We start from the raw sequence: 19,975 nt of genomic DNA on the forward strand, positions 1-19,975 counted from the left end.
ATGCAACGCAGAGCTCTTATCTGAACCACGAAGAGAACACTCCTTAACCGCCCCGTCGTTTCCCGGCTCGGACTCCTTTTTCCTCCGTTTCAGTTCCTGTCGTAAAGAAATTGTCTCATCTCGCAGCGCGATCAACTGCTTGAACAGGTCGTCCACATCTGTAAGATCAAAATCACCTTTAGCTAAATTCTCACGATATACCGACAAAGCTTTAGGTTCTAACGTTTCGGAAACTTCACGATATGCATTTACAACTTCATCCGCTAAAGTGGACAAGAAATACATTAATTCAAGATCCGACCACCCCTGTTTCTCCGCTACCAACTGTTCCTGAGTAACACAATGCTTATTCACTTTACGAGCCCAACTGCGTAAATGAGCGGACCTCTCCGCAGTAAACCTGAGAGCCGATACCCCTTTCTGGCTCACTTGAATCTGCCCATCATCCTCGGAATCCGCAGCCGGAGCCGTCGGTGAAACGTACGGAGGCGGTGACCGATCTAACAAAGAAAAATCATCAATTTCATTATTAAGGACAGGATAAAGCGGTCGGCGAATAGGAAACTGACCAGTCGTTTGCAATTTACGTTCCCGTTCCTCCCTCTCTTTCTTCTCCTGAGCCTCCTTCTCCTCAAGCTGTAAAGCCTTATCCCGAGCAGCCTTACGCTGCTCTTTGTCCGCCAAGGCAACCTCACGCTTCATTCGTTCACGCGCCGCTTTCTCCCACATTCGTACACAATCAAACATATTTTGTCTAGACCTACGTTGAAACATACATTGCTCGACAAATTGGATTTTACTCAAATCGTATGACCCGTGTAGGGGCCATTGCAATTCGGGATCGGCCTTAGTGTACTTATGCCATAATTTACTGTACATAATAGGTGGAAGGCCGTGCTTGATATACATGTCCCTATTTGGTGTTCCCTCTGGGGGAGCTGGCTGTGATTCCGCTAACCTAATTGATGCATCATCTCCTAAGCAACGCATTCCCCGGAGTTTGCTGAAAACAGGCATGTTCAAAAAGTATCACGAAAGCGTGACACCAAACCAAATGGCACTTACAGTTCTTCACACAATTGTGCCGCTCAAAGGAAAAACAAGGTTAGAGAAACATCTCTACATGCCTGCCTATGTGAAGTGCACTACACATATAAGTTCAAAGATCACAAATTCAAAATGTTAGCTAACTCAGATCAAAGTTCACAAAATTCGGCGAGCGTCCAAAGACTACCTCACCGGTCACAAATCTCAGGACTTCAGTAAGCGTCCGAAGACTGCCTTACCGAACACAAATCTTACCAATTCTCAAAAGTCCAGATTCCAACTGCCAAGGTCTTGTAAGCCAAATCAGCCAAACGGCACTTTCTCAGTGAAGCGGACACTCGAAAACTCAGTCGGAGACCGGCGCCACCTGGAAGGTCAGATCGGAAGGAAAGGAAAAGACACCTTGGCAGCCAAGACTCGGGTCACTCGTGGCAGTGCGCGTCCATGGCGAGTTTCCAAGCCTTCGTCACGACCTCTCCTTCGGGCATCCGAGTCGCCGATGAGTCCCTTCGTGGTCGCCAATTGAAGTATTTCGGGGTTCCCAAGGCCTACACGCTCCAGAGATTACCCACATACACAAAAGAACTGTTGGCACGGAAGCTGTAAAAGGCAAAGAACAAGTTTATTAAAACCCCATGGGGTGGTGGTACACTCAAACAGCACCTTTCGGTATTGCAAGAGGTATCACACCGAACACCGGTGTGACCCCGTTTATATACAATTTTGGGGCAATAAAAGATAGGCGGCACAAGTTAAGACACAGTTTTAGAGACATACATGGTCATGTTTTGGAATACTGCCAGCTCATTGGAGGGTTTCAAACCCGCTGGTCAGTTAGCGGCACATTCCTGAAGGTATACGGGTCAGTGAGAACTGCGCATGTGTGGCTTGACCAGTACTAAAAATAGCCTGTTGCTGGGCAGATGTGAGTGGTCAGTGGAACGGACAAAGGACTAAAGGGCACGTCGGCCACGAGGCCGCTCATGATCTAAGATGGCCGCCACAGTATTCAAAATGGCGTTTATCGTATACAGCCAAGTTAAGGAGGACAACGTGTAGGTTCAGCTAATCGCTAACACAGACGGACCAATTACGACACCAGTAGGCCATGGCTGTTGAGCCCGCTAAGGAATCCCAGGACCCCGGCTGACATCCGGTACAATGAGGCCCATGGCAGGACCCGACGTGTAATTGAGCGGACTTTTGGCGTGCTGAAGTCAAGATTCTGCTGCCTTGACAGGACAGGAGGTGCACTGGCATACTCGCCTGGAAAAGTATGCAAGATCGTTGTTGCATGCTGTATGCTGCACAACCTGGCCATCCACAAGGGGATTCCCCCTGCTCCTGGACGATGGTGAGGAACCAAGGCCTCCACCTGCTCAAGGACCTCAGTCCAGTGATGAGGACAGTGGAGAGGAAGAAGGAGTTGACCTGCACCAACAGCTCATCGACCGCTACTTCACTTGAAGGTGGGTGACGAGGAACGACGTGTACATTGTCTGGTGTGGTTGCTGTTGTTGTGAAGGGCTATGCGCAGATGTAACAGACAGGCACACGTTCAGTCACCTGTGTGTGGTAAATGTGACATTGACGTTCCATATTGGGATATATGCTGACCTCTATTTGTTCACACCTGCAGCCCATTGTCTTGTATGCCAGTAGTGTCTTGTGTATGTTTTGTGTAGTGTTCTGTCTGTGATGCCACAATGACACCAGTGACTGTGGTTCTGTTGTGTCTCCCTAGGTGCTTCAGAATAATCCTTCCCTACATACAGTACATCATTTGGACTCATCATGGACATTTTCAGCACTGTAAACATTGTACTAAAAAAGATACTGCACAAAATCTGGTGCGTCAGGTATTTTTTTAGGAAAGTGGATATGTGATTTCTGTGTGAATATTTACATGAAGGTGGGGAATGAGCAGTGAGTTGACAGTCATGGTTGATGAGATGCAAGAGTAGACACCACATGGATGTGGTGATCCAGTCCAACAGACAAGTGCCATTGTCAAGGAAATGTGGGGAAAGACAGTCCAAGCAGTCAATGCAGTGGGGAAGAGGGTTACCATCAGGGTTGGCTCCGTGACTGGCGTGTGGCAGGTGCTTTGCCTCCGGAGACTCCCAGGCTCATCTTTGGCCGCCCCCTTGATCTTTTTGGCAGTGGGTGGTCTGCTGACTGGCCAGCGGCGTCAGGGGACTCGTCCCTCTCTGTTGGCGCAGGGGAGGATGGTGCACTGTCATCCTGTGGCACAACAGGAGGGGGCGGAGGTGTTGTTTGGGACACAGGCCTGTCCCTCTGCAACGCCACTTGCTGGCCCATGAGGTCCACCATCTGTCCAAGGCAGTTGTCAATGGACCTCATCAGCAGGATGAGCTCCCTTAATAGTTCACTTTATCCCTGGACCTCTTGGCATGCCTCCACAACTCTGGTGAAGTGATACAATGACCTAGTTTAGGACACCCCCGTGCCGCACGGCCACCAGCTGCTGCATGTGCCTCCCCGCCTGACTGCCTCTCTGCCCCGGCTGCCATCGCGTGACCACTCCCCCTGCCTTCGAGCGGCGTGGTCCGTGCTCGCCTGACCTGCAGGCTCCTTGGCGCCGCTTCTAGCCCTGCGCCCCTGCTGTTATTGTTTTTATTGTTGTTACTGTTTCGTATTTTTGCTTTCTGTAGTGCCTGTTTTCCTATTCTGTAGTTGCCCTTTGTCTTCCCTCCCCGCTCCCCGCTTCCCGCCACCGCCGCTAACCCCGCCCCTTTATTCCTTCTGTATCCTCCCGCTCCCGCCTCCCAGCTGCTCCGCCCCCCCTCGCACTTGGCCATATATGGCGACCGTGCGACGCAGGTGAGTGTGACCTAGTTTAGGACACCCCCGCGCCGCACGGCCACCAGCTGCTGCGTGTGCCTCCCCGCCTGACTGCCTCGCTGCCCCAGCTGCCGTCGCGTGACCACGCCCCCTGCCTTCGAGCGGCGTGGTCCGTGCTCGCCTGACCTGCAGGCTCCTGGGCGCCGCTTCTTGCCCTGTGCCCCTGCTGTTATTGTTTTTATTGTTGTTACTGTTTCGTATTTTTGCTTTCTGTAGTGTCTGTTTTCCTATTCTGTAGTTGCCCTTCGTCTTCCCTCCCCGCTCCCCGCTTCCCGCCACCGCCGCTAACCCCGCCCCTTTTTTCCTTCTGTACCCTCCCCGCTCCCGCCTCCCAGCTGCTCCGCCCCCCTCGCACTTCTCCATATATGGCGACCGTGCGAACGCGCAGCGGGCGCGCCGATTGTGCGCCGAAGGCGTGCCAAAGGTAAGCCCGTCTGCGCCCGTCTGCGCCTGGACCGCGCCCAGTGCCAGGACCCCTGGCCCTCGAGGACCCCTGCCCACCCGCCTGACGTACACCGCCGCCACCCTCATCGCACTCAACACCGGCCGAATCCCAGGATGCTACCGAACCACCCCGCGACGCACCCACGGACCCTTCAGCTGCCACGCCTGCAAGTTCACCTGCATCCGGACCTGCCCTGCACCAGCACCCGCCAAGCCGAACACCAGCAGCAACCACCTCAAGTGCATCCTGCTCAACACCCGTTCCGTCCACAGACACGCCATCGAACTCTGGAACCTCCTCGACACCACAGCCCCTGACGTTGCCTTCCTCATGGAGACCTGGATGAACGCCTCTTTAGCGCCCGACATTGCTATCGCCATCCCAGAGGGCTACAAGATCACCCGGAGGGACCGCACCGCCAACCAGATGGGAGGAGGCATCGCCGTCATCCACAGAGACACCATCCGCATCACGACCAACACCGACGACACCCTTACCACCGCCGAACACCTGCACTTCCAGATCCACACCGACCCGAAGACCAGCCCTCAGAGGCACCCTGATCTACCGACCCCCGGGACCACGCACACAATTCAGCGAGGACATCGCCGACTTCGTCAGCCCTCATGCCCTCCCCTCCGCTGACTACATCCTCCTGGGGGACCTGAACTTCCACCTGGAGAACAACAGCAACCACAACACCATCACCCTGCTCGACAACCTCGCCAACCTCGGATTCAAGCAGCTGGTGTCCACCCCCACCCACCTCACCGGACACACACTCGACGCCGTCTTCTCATCCAGCAAAGACATCGCCTTCAGCCACGCCACAGGACTCCACTGGACGGACCACAGCTGCGTCCACTTCACCTTCAAAAGAACGACGATCCACCACCACCAGCAACAGGTTGCCCGAAGAAGCTGGAACAAGATCACAGCCGACCAGCTCGTCGCTTCCCTGAGCCAGAACCCTCCTGCCAGCTCAGCGAACCCCAGCCAGGCCGCCGACAACCTCACGAAGTGGATAAAGCAACTGCGCGGACGAACTCGCCCCTCTGAGGACCCCGCCCAGCAGACCCGGCAGCAAGAAAGCCCCATGGTTCACCGACAAATTCAAGAGCTCCAAGAAGAACTGCCGAGCCCTCGAGAAATTCTGGAGAAGGGAACCAACACCGGACAACATGAAAACCCTCAAGCTTGCCACCCGGAAGCACCACCAACTGATCCGCGCCGCCACGAAAACTGCATTCAAGGACCGGCTGGACAACAACGCACACAACTGCAAGGAACTCTTCAACATCGTGAAAGAGCTCTCCAACCCCAACGCCGGAAACAACGACATCACCCCATCGCAAGACCTCTGCAACTCCCTCGCCTCCTACTTCCACAACAAGATCGCGGACATACACAACAGCTTCAGCACTCAACCGACGCACGCCACGACCGCAGCAACGCCACCCACCACCACCCTCCGCGCCTGGACTCCTATCAGCACCGAAGACACCGTCCGCATGATGAACTCCATCCACTCCGGATCTCCGACCGACCCCTGCCCTCACCACGTCTTCAACAAGGCCGACGCTATCATCGCACCCCACCTGTGGGACATTATCAACACCTCCTTCGAGACACCGCCACCTTCCCGGAGAGCTGGAAGCACGCCGAACTCAGCGCCCTACTCAAGAAACCTACAGCGGACCCCACCGAACTCAAGAATTACCGCCCCATCTCGCTCCTCCCGTTTCCAGCCAAAGTCATCGAGAAGACCGTCAACAAACAGCTGGCCGCCTTCCTCGAGACGAATGGATCCCTCGACCCCTCACAGTCTGGTTTCCGAGCCAACCACAGCACCGAGACCGCCCTCATCGCTGCCACTGACGACATCCGAGCCCTGATGGACAACGGAGAAACAGCGGCCCTCATCCTCCTAGACCTCTCCGCGGCATTGAACACTGTCTGCCACCGCACCCTAGTGCAGCGCCTCAGCAACGTCGGAATCCAGGAGAAGGCACTGGAATGGATCATCTCCTTCCTCGACGGAAGAACACAGAGAGTCCGCCTACCACCGTACAAGTCAGAGGCCACCGAAGTCATCTGCGGCGTCCCTCAAGGATCCTCGCTGAGCCCCACCCTCTTCAACGTCTACATGAGCCCCCTCGCGGCCATCGCACGCCAACACAACCTCAACATAATTTCCTACGCCGACGACACCCAGCTGATCCTCTCCCTGACCAACGACCCCGCCGCCGCCAGAGCCAACCTGCACGAAGGGATGAAAGATGTAGCCGAGTGGATGACGACCAGCCGCCTGAAACTGAACTCAGACAAGACGGAGGTCCTCATCCTGGGCTCCTCGCCCTCCGCCTGGGACGACTCCTGGTGGCCCCCTGCCCTGGGCACCGCACCCAAACCGGCGGACCACGCACGCAACCTGGGCTTCATCCTGGACTCCTCCCTCTCCATGACCAGACAAGTCAACGCCGTCTCCTCGTCGTGCTTCAACATCCTGCGCATGCTACGGAAGATCTTCTGGTGGAGCCCCACCGAGACCAGGAAGACTGTCACCCAGGCCCTCGTCACCAGCCGACTGGACTACGGCAACACCCTCTACGCCGGAACCACCGCCAAGCTCCAGAAGAGACTCCAGCGGATCCAGAACGCCTCAGCCAGACTCATCCTCAACATCCCACGAAACAGCCACATCTCCGGACATCTGAGAGACCTGCATTGGCTCCCCGTCAACAAAAGAATCACCTTCCGTCTCCTCACCCACGCACACAAAGCCCTACACGATCAAGGCCCGAGCTACCTCAACAACTGAATCAACTTCTACGCGCCCAAACGCCACCTCCGATCAGCCAGACACGCCCTCGCCGCCGTCCCCTGCATCCGAAGAGCGACAACAGGAGGAAGGTCCTTCTCCTACCTGGCCGCCAAGACCTGGAACTCCCTCCCGACCGACCTGCGCCTGACCCAAGACCACCTCTCCTTCAGGAAGAAGCTCAAGACCTGGCTGTTCGAGCAGTAACTGCACCCCCCCCTAGCGCCTTGAGACCCTACGGGTAAGTAGTGCGCTCTATAAATGTCTTTGATTGATTGATTGATACAGGATGGTGTCCACTCCTCCTGAGGTCTAGTGATGACCCTGGCCCTCCCACCTGGCCTACAGCCACAGACCTGTTGCCTAGCCACTGTGGGTCCACGCACATTCTCCCTGCCCTCCACAGTTGCTGGTGTGGCCTGGTCATCCCCTGGGACAGGGAGGGTGCTGCAGGTGGTACTGGTGGTACTGATGGTGGTGGTGGTGGTGGTAGTGGTGGCGGTGTTGGAGGCACAGGCCGTGACTGCAGGGGTCTGCTGTGCTGTTGTTGCAGCAGACGTGGTGGTGGGGAGGATGGGGTCTTGGGACCTCTGGGTCTGTGGCACACCAGATGGGCCGGCCTGGAGCTCATCGTCCAAACTGTCCTGGGAGTCAACATCTGAGATTCCATGTACGGGGGGTGGAGACTGGCTCTGCTGTTCGTTGTCGTGGTCCTCAGCAGTGAGTTCTTCATCACCTGTGGATTAGATGGGGAATGGTCAGTGTTGTGTACTGTGCAAGTATTGTCTCATCTGCGTTTCATTGACTGTCTGTACACTACACAATTATGAAGTCTCCACTAGTATTATTGATGGCAACACTGTGTGTAATTTCATAGTGCAGAGGTACATCATTTACTCATACATGTCAGGTGTCAATGCATTGCATGCAATTGTTGCTGTGTGTAGGGATGCAGGTGTCACACATCAGGAAGAGTTAAGATAGCTACCTACCTGTAAGTCTGTTTGTTGAACAGTGCAATGGCTAACACATGCTCCTGGGTGGGGAAGGCCTCCATGCTTCTGGAGTGTGGGACAGGGGGCATGCTGGGAGTAGTGATACTGGCCTCCCACCCCCAAACAGTGCTCCAATACAAGATGGCTTCCTACCTGTAAGTCTGTTTGTTAAACAGTGCAATGGCCCACACATGCTCCTGGGTGGGGGAGGCCTCCATTCTGCTGGAGTGTGGGACAGGGGGCATGCTGGGAGTGGTGGTGCAGGCCTCCCTCCAACAGACAGACATCACAAGCAAGATCGCTACCTATCTGTTAGGTGATGGTCAACAGTGCAATGGCTGACACATGCTCCTGGGTGGGAGGGCCTCCATGCTGCTGGAGTGTGGGACAGGGGGTATGCTGGGAGTAGTGATACTGGGCTCCAACCCCCAAACAGTGCTCCAATACAAGATGGCTACCTACCTGTAAGTCTGTTTGTTGAACAGTGCAATGGCTGACACATGCTCCTGGGTGGGGGAGGCCTCCTCGCTGCTGGAGTGTGGGACAGGAGGCATTCTGGGAGTAGTGATACTGGGCTCCCACCCCCAAACAGTGCTCCAATACAAGATGGCTACCTACCTGTAAGTCTGTTTGTTGAACGGTGCAATAGCTGACTCATGCTCCTGGGTGGGGGAGGCCTCCATGCTGCTGGAGTGTGGGACAGGGGGCATGCTGGGAGTAGTGATACTGGCCTCCCACCCCCAAACAGTGGTCCAATACAAGATGGCTACATACCTGTAAGTCTGTTTGTTGAACAGTGCAATGGCTGACACATGCTCTTGGGTGAGGAAGGCCTCCATGCTGCTGGAGTGTGGTACAGGGGGAATGCTGGGAGTAGTAGTGCAGGCCTCCCTCCAACAGACAGACATCACAAGCAAGATAGCTGCCTACCTGTTAGGTGAGGGTGAACAGTGCAATGGCTGACACATGCTTCTGGGTGGTGGGGGGATAGATCTTGGTAGGCTGTGGTAGAGAGGGTATGGTGTGAGTTGTTGTACAGACCTCCCTCCCCCATACAGGCCTCTTAAGCAAGATAGCTAGCTACCTGTTACGTGAGGGTGGACAGTATAATGGGGTTTGGGTTGTACAAGGAAGTACTTCTCAGTGTGTTGGTTGCCATTTGTTTGTACTTACCAGTAAGGGTGGGCGTAGTATGCGTAGTAGGGCTACGAGAAGCTACGCAAAGTGGGCATGAAACTACGCCCACCCACGGACTTCGCGTAGCCCCACTTCGCGCCGCCCGCCTCCCTCCCACCTTCTCCTAAATACCTAATTAAAGCTAAATATACTACAAAGGTAAATTAAAGGCACTTACCTGGTCCGCGGTGTCCCGGGGCTCCCTCTTCTCTTTTGCGCCTCCGCGTCTTTCATCCCAATGCGCATGCGTGGGCGCCCGCACATGCGCATTTCTCACAAGAAATGCGCATGCACGGGCAGCCCCGCATGCATATTGGGATCGAAGACGGCGGCGCGAAAGAGGAGAGGGAGCCCCAGGACGCCGCGGACCAGGTAAGTGCCTTTAATTTATTTTTGTAGTATATTTAGCTTTAATTAGGTATTTAGGAGAGGGCGGGAGGGAGGCGTGTGGGGGGCAACTTCACTCCATCCACGGAGCGTGCGTAGTGTTGCCTACTACGCCTACTTTGCAAAATGCAAAGTAGGCAGCACTACGTACACTCCGTGGGCGGAGCGTAGTCTTGTGCCCAGGGTTACTTACCAGCCTCCGTTCCCCCGGCTACTCCTGTGAGACTCTCAGGAAGCAGTATGGCAAGCACCTTCTCCTCCTATGGTGTGAATGTTTTTTGTGGGATGGGAGGGCCACTGCCAATCATGTTCGCCAGCTGCCAGTTCTTGCTCCTCTTCTATTTGACAACCCTCTTGAGATCATGCCACCGCTTCATGATCTCCTTCTTGGATCTTGGAGTGGTCACTACTGCATTGACCCTTTGGAATATCCTTTCCCACATTTGTGTCCTCGTGGCTAATGGTGTCTGTTGGACCAGGCTACCAAACAGTTGTGGCTCTACTCTCACTATCTCATTGACCATGACTGTCAACTCACTCTCTGTGAATTTGGGCATTTTCTGTGATGTCATGGTGTGTGGTGGTTGAAGTGTTTGTGGGTGCAGGTGTGTGGGTGGCAGTTGTGGTGTTGGTGTGTGAGGTGTGTTGTGTGCTGGGGGATTGTTGGTGCTGGTGTGATAGTGGTAGTGATGGTGGTGGTGGATGTGTGTGTGTGCTGTGCTCTTTTGCCTCTCCTCTAAGATGTGGTGTATGGCCTTCTCTTCTGGAGTGTTACAAAGGATTGTGGTCAGTGAAGGTGGTGGTTTTATACTCAGCTGTGTGGGTGTGTCCAAGTGGAATTTGGCTGTCAGGTGTGTTATGGGAGTAGTCCTGTGTTTTTATATTTTTATTTGCATCATTTATTTTTATTTGTATGTGTTTTATTTTCTTGGGGGGCATGGCTACTTTGATTTGTGCAATGTTTGGCATCACTGCGGTGTATTGGAATCAACGCCATGTTTTTCATGTTCCATCCGCTGCGGTGGCTATGCTGCCGCTCTACCGCTATCTCTCCCAATCACTCCTGTGTGCGACTGCGGCGGTCGAAAACAGCAGTTCTGACCGCAGGACCCTTAGGGATATCCTAATTTCCTGTGCGGTGTCTCCGCTTTCTTTGCGGCGGGTTGTTGCTTTTCCGCTGCTTTTCCCACCGCCGCGGTCGGTTTTCTGCAATCACCGTCCGCGTCGGGCGCTTTTGGTAGGCTGGCTACCGCCACGGTCGGTCTCTTGTGGCGGTTGATCCAAATTTGGACGCGGGTTTATCCACGGTTGTTTTCCACCTCCATGGCGGTCAGGGTGATTTTCCGCCCGCTATCCTAATGGGAGCCCTAGTCTCACGTATACTCATTTATATACTCCAACACTCAAATATAGTGACTTAAAACATATGTAGTTAGTCACAAATGTATCACATTTATTCACTCACCAAAACACCCACAGAAACACTAACTCACCCACACAGCCCTTCCCAGATGTACTTTTGAATCCATACAACCACTGAATCACCCACTCAGACATCTATGCACAGACTCATACACCAACCCACCCACCAACACTGACACTCAGGGACCCATACAGATACTCAGACAACAAATCAATAACCTATATAGACACTCATGTAGCTATTCAGCAACCCATACAGTTGCTTACACACCAATGGAGAGACTAAGACAGACTTTCACACAGTTTAGTCACTAGCCCATGCATTCAGTAAGACACGTTCGATCACTCACTTATACTGTCAGTCACACATCTACGAAATAATCCGTGTCATTCTTATGCGATGACAATCACTATAAAGTGTGAGCATCATTATACAATAGATTTCCAACTTATACCAAGCAGTACAACAATTATTGCATGGCCAGCAATACCGCAGGTGGTCACAATCCATCACACTAGGGAAATGCAGAGCGCTTTACATGAGCACTAGTTGTATTACAGATGGACATATTAATTTTTTCTTTTTTAGGCAGAGGGGAATTGCGTGATTTGCCCAGAATCACAGGATGCCTGAACCTCCCGCCAGACTTTAACCTGGTTCCCCAGCTTCAGAGACAGCTGCTCTAGCCATAAAGCCCCACCCTCACAATGCCAAGAAAGATAAGCTATATAGCAGAGCTAGCATTTGGTCGGGCTGGGCCTCATCACATCATAGATGCCCTCAATATGCCACAAATTCCTACCAATATGCAACAACCAGCATTGATCCACATGTGGATACCATTAGCAGATGTGCACTCAAGCATGCTTGTATACCGAAACAAATGTAGGCATTCTTACACAAAAACACAGACCAAACAGCATGATCATGTGTCTTTTTTCAAAGCTCATGAGTTGATGGCTTGGAGAAAAATGACTGAATTTCAAAATATATGTAAAATTGATGTGATGTGTGCTTAAAACATGTAGCGTTGGGGATTTATTTCTAATAGTATTACCTTGGTGCAAGGGAAATTGGAGCTAAGGCTGTTATTTACCATTATGGAGGAATTCCAAAGTGATCAAGCCTTGTTTACATTACCTCTGGCAATACTGCCTGATGTACTTACGTAACCCCTTCTGGCAATCTTGCATATGGTGTCACTAATGCAATCTTGTCCAGTATGAGCATGATGACAACACAAGTATTGGTAGCTTGGGATGATTTTCATCGAACATAAGTAGCTTGTTTTCCAGTAAAGGTAGAAGACCTCTGCACTAATGACAACAAGGCAGTTGTCTCTGTTGATTTGGCTGCTGTTGTTTGGCTTTCTTGCATGAATCTCAGTGGTCAACCGCTCTGTCAGTGGTAAAGGGAAGTCTGCACGCTGGGCATGTTGGTGATTCAGCAGAAGGATAGGTGGGCAGCATGGTCCACTGGGCCGGACTGGGAACCAAAACCGGCCCAGGCAAACTGCTCAGCAAACAAACATGGTTCCCCGAGGGGCCCAAACCTTCCTCCACCCGAGGAAACGCCTGGTGCCCTCTACGGTCAGTCCAGCCCTGATGGTCCAAGAGAAAGCATCATTGCCAGTGAGTCTACACTACATAATAGAGCTTCAGCCACGTCATTAGGTAGCTGCCTGTTGTGGAAGGAGGGTAAGGCCTAGCAGATCTCTGTGGTGATCTATGGGCCATGGATTTGCTTGCTTCAGGCACCAGTGCACCACCAAGCCAGCCCTGACAAAATGTGCTTTGTGTGCAAAACAGATGGAGAGTGCTAGGTTGGCACACCCCATGGAAGAAATCAGCCTAACGGAGTTGGGCAATCAATTCCAGTTGATAGGGTATGGGTGGAGCTCAGGAAAGAGTGCAGCACAGCTGCTGTAGCGCATCAGAAATTAAATGTTACTCTGTGCAAAGTTGATGCAAAAAAGTATTTGGGATATATATGTCTGTTGCCAGTCCTGACAGGGACCCGTGGTCACCCATTCAGATAACTAATGTTATCCAAGGGATCCCTTAAATGCAGACTGTTCGAACTTTAAACATAAATGAAGCATTATATAAATTAAGTCCCAGGCCCCAAAATATGCGCCGGCATGAACACTTTCAACCAATGGCTCAAATAAAACACAGCGTGTAAAAGCCAGAGGACAACCATTCATTCATCTGACCGGCCTGCTTCCCCTTTCTTTGTGTCAAAGTCCACCAGAGAAGATTCAGAGCAATGGAGTGAACAATAATTTCCTGACTCCTTTATATTAATGCAGTATGGAGACTTTTATAGGTCACATTAGAATGGTTTTAAGGGGGCGCTAATGATTGTCAATTTTGCTTGGTCTGCAAATGCACCTTATGGGTAGGATCAGTCTCTTTTGAGCAGATGCTGAGAACCCATGTGTTAATTTGTATTAAGAAGTATTTATCGCTGACTGACTGCACATCTTGTTTCTTCCTCCTGTAGATTCCAATAAGAACATCAAGGCAAGCTACACAATGTGTCTTCGTTAATAATAAACGGAGATGCAGACCCAGGCCTGGCTTCGGTTCAGCTGTTCCTTGTCCCGGCAAGGACCCGGTCGCATATTTGTCCCGTTGAGATCCCCTTCTCGATGCGTGTATCTCTCTTCTGTCTGCTATATCGGCAACCATTTTGTTGTGTAGACTCACTTCTGGGGAAAGCACTACTGTTTTCCAGCATTACTTGTAGGATCTCAATGATTTTCACACATTAATTCGCTAAATTTAGCAATGTGAAGGTCATGGCAAGAGCAAAAGCAATTTTAATGTTAATGAGATGTATTGAGCTCACAAATACCCTGGGGGTGTCTTGGCGCTATTGACTGCAGTAATTCCTCCTAGTTACTCAGTTCTGGAAAAGCCAAGTTTTTAGCTTTTCCCTAAAAATGGTGAGGGAGGCTGCTCCTCTCAGCTCGGCTGGTAGTGTGTTCCACAGTTTTGCAGTACAATACGAGCAAACAAATCTCTAAGGTAGGGTGAAGTGAGATGAATATTTCAAATGATAATTTTCAAAGCAGACTCGCCTCAGTGACATTATCTGAAATGAAAGAAACCACATTAAATATCGTATGTACAAATGTAGACAATGTAGAACAACAAAAGAGGCAATGGTCATTAATCAAAAAAGGTCGAATAATTACATTAGGGTTAATCTGAGGTTTATTTTGAGGTTAGGGTTTTGATCATGCATAAAAAACAGGGTCACTGGATTCTTCTGATATGTGTGCTCTTTCTGTTTTCCATCCAATTGCGGATTTACTGCAATTGAAACATATTCCGTCATCTGCTGCAGAACAGATTTCAACAAAAAATATCTCTGCCTCTAACGGATCACAAGTTACAAAAAAAACCTGCAACACAGGTGGCAGGCACTTTGCAGAATTTAATTGGCTTCTTATGTGTCCTTAATTGCGGTATTCAGGTATTAACTGGTGCAACAAAGTGAAACTTAAGGTCCTACAGCATGAACAATATCCTTACATATTATAGAGTGGGGATAAAGATTTTCTCTGGGTTGTTAAAATGTTTTGTTTTATTATTCGTCCACATTCATTTTGTTTTACGAATACAGATCATGTCCTAAACAAAACAATCCTATACATTTTACTCCCTCTTTTCAAAGCTGATCTCTTAAATCTCAATGTCTTCTAGAGTGATACATATATTATAAAAATCTAATTCTGGAGGCATGCTTCCTGATGGTAAAAGTTGATTTTGGTAGGCCCTACTGAGGACGTAGAGAAACGCAAAACTGAAGCCTAGTTCCCTAGAGCAAATGGAATACACAGAATAAAAGAGGAACTCTTTTAATTTTAGATGTAGGTTTGCTTTGTACTGAGTGGCACATTGTAAGCTTAACACAAGGTATACTATGCTGGGTATTACAAAGGGGCAGTTTTAATAAAATGTCATTTTTATGTTTTCAAGATATACAAAATAATTATATGATGGTAAAAAACAATTCCAATATGATCTGTATAATGCCTATAAGTTTCTTTCTAGAAAACTAAGTATTCTGCGTACTGTTGCTATCCAATAATAAGAATGAGTCTTACAACAACAAAATGGTGAGATAATATTGCCATAGAATGTTCTAAAAAGTCTTGATTATTGGAGTTTCATTGTCAAATGAAACGTTTGTCATTATGAAATTAACTTCTTGTGTTCAGCATTGAGTATTTGTATGTTATAGCATTTTTTACTTTCACTGACACTCACAACTGTAGATGTATTTTGTATCCTTTACCCCTTAATCAAGAGGCTAGTGGAATATCAAACTATCTACATTTTGAATTTCTAATATTTAATTTTCATTCACTAATCATGCTGATATTGCAAATATACCATTGCTCACATCACCTTCTCTGGAACTATTGACCTATAAACGCTGGTTCTGCCAACTGTTTCTGTTGCTGAGCTCCAAGGATGCCTAGTCTTGACCCAACCTCAGGTCCCTTCTCCCTTCTCCCACCACCCTAAACCTCTGTCTCTTTATCTCTCTCCTCCGGCTTCCTTTTTATCACTGCATTCTCTCTTTGTCACAGCTCTCACACCCTTCTCTTCTTCCTTTCTCCTTTATCTGACCTTTCAGTCTTGATCTGAGGCTGAAGTGACAAATGAATCCCAGTACCAAAAATGTGTGCTTTGCCCATCACCCATAACTGGTAGCTGGATGTGGTTCTTGTTAAGGTTAGGAGCAATCACAGACAGACAATAGAATAGTGTTCTATTTCTTGTACTTCACTGAGCAATAAATCATATTGGGTGTATAATTACCAGTGCTTCTTGAGCTGCCTGGTCTTGTTCATCATGTCTGAAGAAAAGTACAAATAAAGAGTGACACTGCCTGACTATGGTTAAATGTGTTTTAATGTTATTCCTTGGCTGACGTGCAAGCATCTTCTATTTTACGTACTTTTGATATCTTTGTTTGCACCCAAGCAACATAAAGCACAGACATGGTTCCATCAATTGCAAATATTATATGGCTTTTTTGTTACTTAAAATGCAATGTTGCTTCACTTGATTAGCTGTTATTTTCCAAATCATAAAGAAATATTAAATGAGTTGTGGTCTTTTCTATTTCTTTATCATGACACATACACCTTTCTCTTGCATTTTTGCATAAGAGGGTTGCAGGAATATTAATTTTCTGACCAAGTTGTGCGCTATAGAAAAGTGTTTCCTTATATCGCACTTGACATATACTCAGAACTCCTCTAGCCTAAGTAACATTCCATGGTGCAGAAGATGCAGTGGCACTAAGGAACACAAGAGTATTTGGACCTCTCTACCCCAGAATGCTTACTTTTGGACTGTTGGGATACTTATTTTGCAACTGACCCTAGGTCATCCTGATGGAGGCCTTCAAAAACAACCAAAAAGGTGAAGATCAAGAAAAACAGAGCTACACAATACTGGAGTAGTTTGAAAAGTTATATTCCATCTTTTTGAGGGCCATGTGATTTAGCCCTGTCTTGAACTGACCTTTCTTCCCTGAATCCTCCATATCACAGCATATGTGGGCAGATGATATTCCAGAGTATACTCTGGAGTATCTGTTCTGAAGGACAGAAACTTGGAGGCAAGTAAAACACAGAGGCAATCTAGAAAGTTCTTCTAAAAATATTCTATGTCTGTGTTATTAACCCTTTATCCAGAGTCTGAAGTAGTGTCAGATATACAGTGCTCCGTTATATGTTTTCACAAAGGCTGTTTCCCTGCTGTTTGTTTCCCGCTGGGTGCCCGCCACAAAGAGAGGTCTGCTATGCTCTTGGACCACAATTCCCATGAATCCCAAGTATCCTCATGCTCATAAAAGTGTGATGTCCACAGTGGAAACTCGGAGTGTAACCAGGGGAAAGAAAGCCTAGTGGTCAACCTGTCTGAGAGAACTTTAACCGAAACTGAATTGATTGTCCTCGAGAAAGGATTGGGGTTTGTCCCTACTCCCACACCAGATGAATTCACTGAGGCTTGTGAATTGAAACAATTTTTCAGAAAATTGCGTCTCAAAGCATTTTTTCAGGACAAACCAGAATCCGAAACTGATGACACAGGGTTATGAAAGCCATCAACCTTCACTCCTGCAAGCAACATGGTGCCACCTGAGATACTGGCTTTTGAAGGAGCGGTGCTCAGGGGTCTGAATAATAGACCTAGAACCCCCACTTTCCACAACCTAAGCAAAATTGAGAGAGAAGCAATTAAGTCGCTCTCTAACAACCCCACCATTATCATTAAGCAGGCGGATAAGGGGGGAGCGACAGTGATCCAGACAACCATTGATTATGACAATGAGTGCAAACGCCAACTCCCCAATACAAGACACTATATGCCCCTCGCTACAGATCCCACACCTAGAATCTCAGCACTCATTACATCAGTAGTGATGGAAGGTGAGACTAATGGTTGGATTAGTAAAAACAAGGCAGAGTTTTTGGTGTCCGATAAGCCGCGGACCCCGTACTTCTACACCTTACCAAAGATTCATAAGGGAACAACAACTGTGCCTGACAGACCTATTGTCTCCGGTATTGGATCTCTACTCAAACCCTTTGTCATGTGCTTATCTAGGTTCCTGATCGATACTGTGACCTTATGCCCCTATTCGGCTATAAATCCATTTATTCCCTATATTGGCATAACCGTTCAAGTGCGATTTTCTGTAAAGTCATCTCTGGCCTCACACGAGCAGAGCCACAGAGCCACATTCCAGCATGACTCTCTGCTACTTCCTTTGCGACCAATTAGTGCAATGACAGAGCAGCAGTCACTATCTGATATTCCTAGATAACACTCCGAGTTCTTCAACAAGATAAAAACTTAGCAAACCTGGAAATCCCCGCTTGCTATGTTTTGATTAGTAATGGAACTCTAATGAGCAACTGATAACTATCACTTCCTAGTGACATCTTTAATTGACGTCTTATGTCCAGCAAACTTGCGTCAAACCCGGCACCTGTCAGGTATAAATATTACCAACGTTGCCTTAAGCAATGAGCGAACATGTTGCTGATGCCAGCTGCCTGCATGACCCCGTGTTGGTAACAACTAGCACTCTGTCGCTGCAGCCTGCTATCCTGTGGTGGTGAAGCTACTGATTACCATTATCGCCGCTACAGCGCGACCTATGGTGCAGTACGCTTGAGGAGCCGTGCAGCCGTCCTCTGCGAAGACATCCAGCCCAGCTGCCCGCGGACGCTGTCACCCCTCCTTCCTCGACGCGCTGAGAGAAGCCGCTGCCTTTCTCGTGCAGAGAAATCCAGTCCCGGCGCTTCCAGTTTACCCTCGCGGGTGACTGGGATATCGAGAGAGACCCCTGAAGGAGATACCAATCCTCCATCATTCTATTCAGAGGTATGGTGTTGACTAAACCCTTAGACGAGAATTCTTGAAACAAACCTTGGCAAAACCAACTTAACTTAAGCTACTTACTTACTCCCCTTCTCACGTGTTAGGCTTAGGTCAGGCACACTGGGGTAGGCTTAGTTAGAAGCACCAGTTGAGTATGTTAGCCTAATGTATATATGACTGTATATATGTTTTATTACTTTTAAACCATTGTATGGCTAAGAAACCATATCAATGCTTTTACAGTTCTATTTCGCATTACTTATCTTACTGTACGTACTTTTTATAATAACAGTTATTGCAATTGTGGCAATACATTTCTCTTGTATGAGAAGAAAGACTGTTCAATAAATGTTAACCCTTTATTGATAAACGCCCGTCTCTCTATTCTCTACATACTGTGAAAGTAAACTGCACTAGACTGACTGAGTGAAATCTATGTCTATTGTTTCACACGACCCTAGAGATCGACTCTTGATCTGAGGAGCAAAGTTGTCATGTTGCACGGTTGTTGGAAAGCTGAATCCCTTCTTGTCTGTGCCAAGGAAGCTGATCACTTCCTATGCAGAGAAGAAAGTTTCCAGTGACCTCTGAGCTAGTTGGTAACACAACCCAATTAAGTTTAGCATAGTCAGTGGAGGCCTGGAATATAAGCAGTTCCACGTCGATACTACTGTTTATGTTATTCCAATGCGCAGGGCCTAGTGGGAAACTAGGAACTACACTACATGGCGCCCAACGTTTGGTAAGGCGATAAACTAACGCAAGACTTGTAGAGTAACTCAGTCGTGCATATTTCACACCCCTTTCTCCCGTAAATACTCCAATAGACGTCTGGAGTGGGTGAAAGGTTAAAATCCGCCCGACCTTAGTAGGAAGAGATTCCTATGTAAAGCTCTGGTTTATTCAACGTTGAAGGATACAGTGTTCCAAAATATTGTGCATCTAATCTTTGTCTCCTTGGAGACCTACTCTGCAAACCTCGCATTTTTACAATGCCAGAAAACGGAACCTCTGGGGCCGCAGCAGATGCGACTCAGCAAGGTCCCGAATACACAGACCCGGATGCTATTATCATCCCGGTCCAGTTAAGAAGATCTATAACTTTAAAACTTATAGAACACGGACTGACACCTCAAGGTGGTACAGTAATTTTCGTGATAGAGGCTCACGAGTATCGGCAGACAGAGGTATTCTATTCATGGATAAACTTTCCAGCGGTAAACGCTATAACACAAGAGTTTCACTATTACAAAATAGAGGAACCTCCGGGAGAGTACGCTCCTTTCGAGGAGGTTGAAATCCCACTTAAATTTCAAGAGCACCTGCTCTGGTTTAATGGCGCCCTAAAACACAATGATCACATAACCAGGCTCGGTCCACTAGGTAGACCAGGAGCCA

At 49.0% G+C, this 19,975-nt stretch overlaps 1 protein-coding gene across 1 annotated transcript in view; it reads left to right on the forward strand.

The window, feature by feature from the left end:
* LOC147685239 (cathelicidin-1-like) overlaps positions 1-14,562 on the forward strand; it is a 277,392-nt gene extending 262,830 nt beyond the window's left edge. The window contains exon 4 of the mRNA XM_086941140.1: positions 13,665-14,562. Coding sequence (XP_086797266.1) covers positions 13,665-13,799 — 135 coding nt within the window. The 3' untranslated portion in view covers positions 13,800-14,562. The remainder of the gene's footprint in view (positions 1-13,664) is intronic.
* The last annotated feature ends 5,413 nt before the right edge of the window (positions 14,563-19,975 follow it).

The sequence above is a fragment of the Lissotriton vulgaris genome, chromosome 10 (genome assembly GCF_964263255.1).
Source record: "Lissotriton vulgaris chromosome 10, aLisVul1.2, whole genome shotgun sequence".
In the NCBI taxonomy this organism is placed as follows: domain Eukaryota; kingdom Metazoa; phylum Chordata; class Amphibia; order Caudata; family Salamandridae; genus Lissotriton; species Lissotriton vulgaris.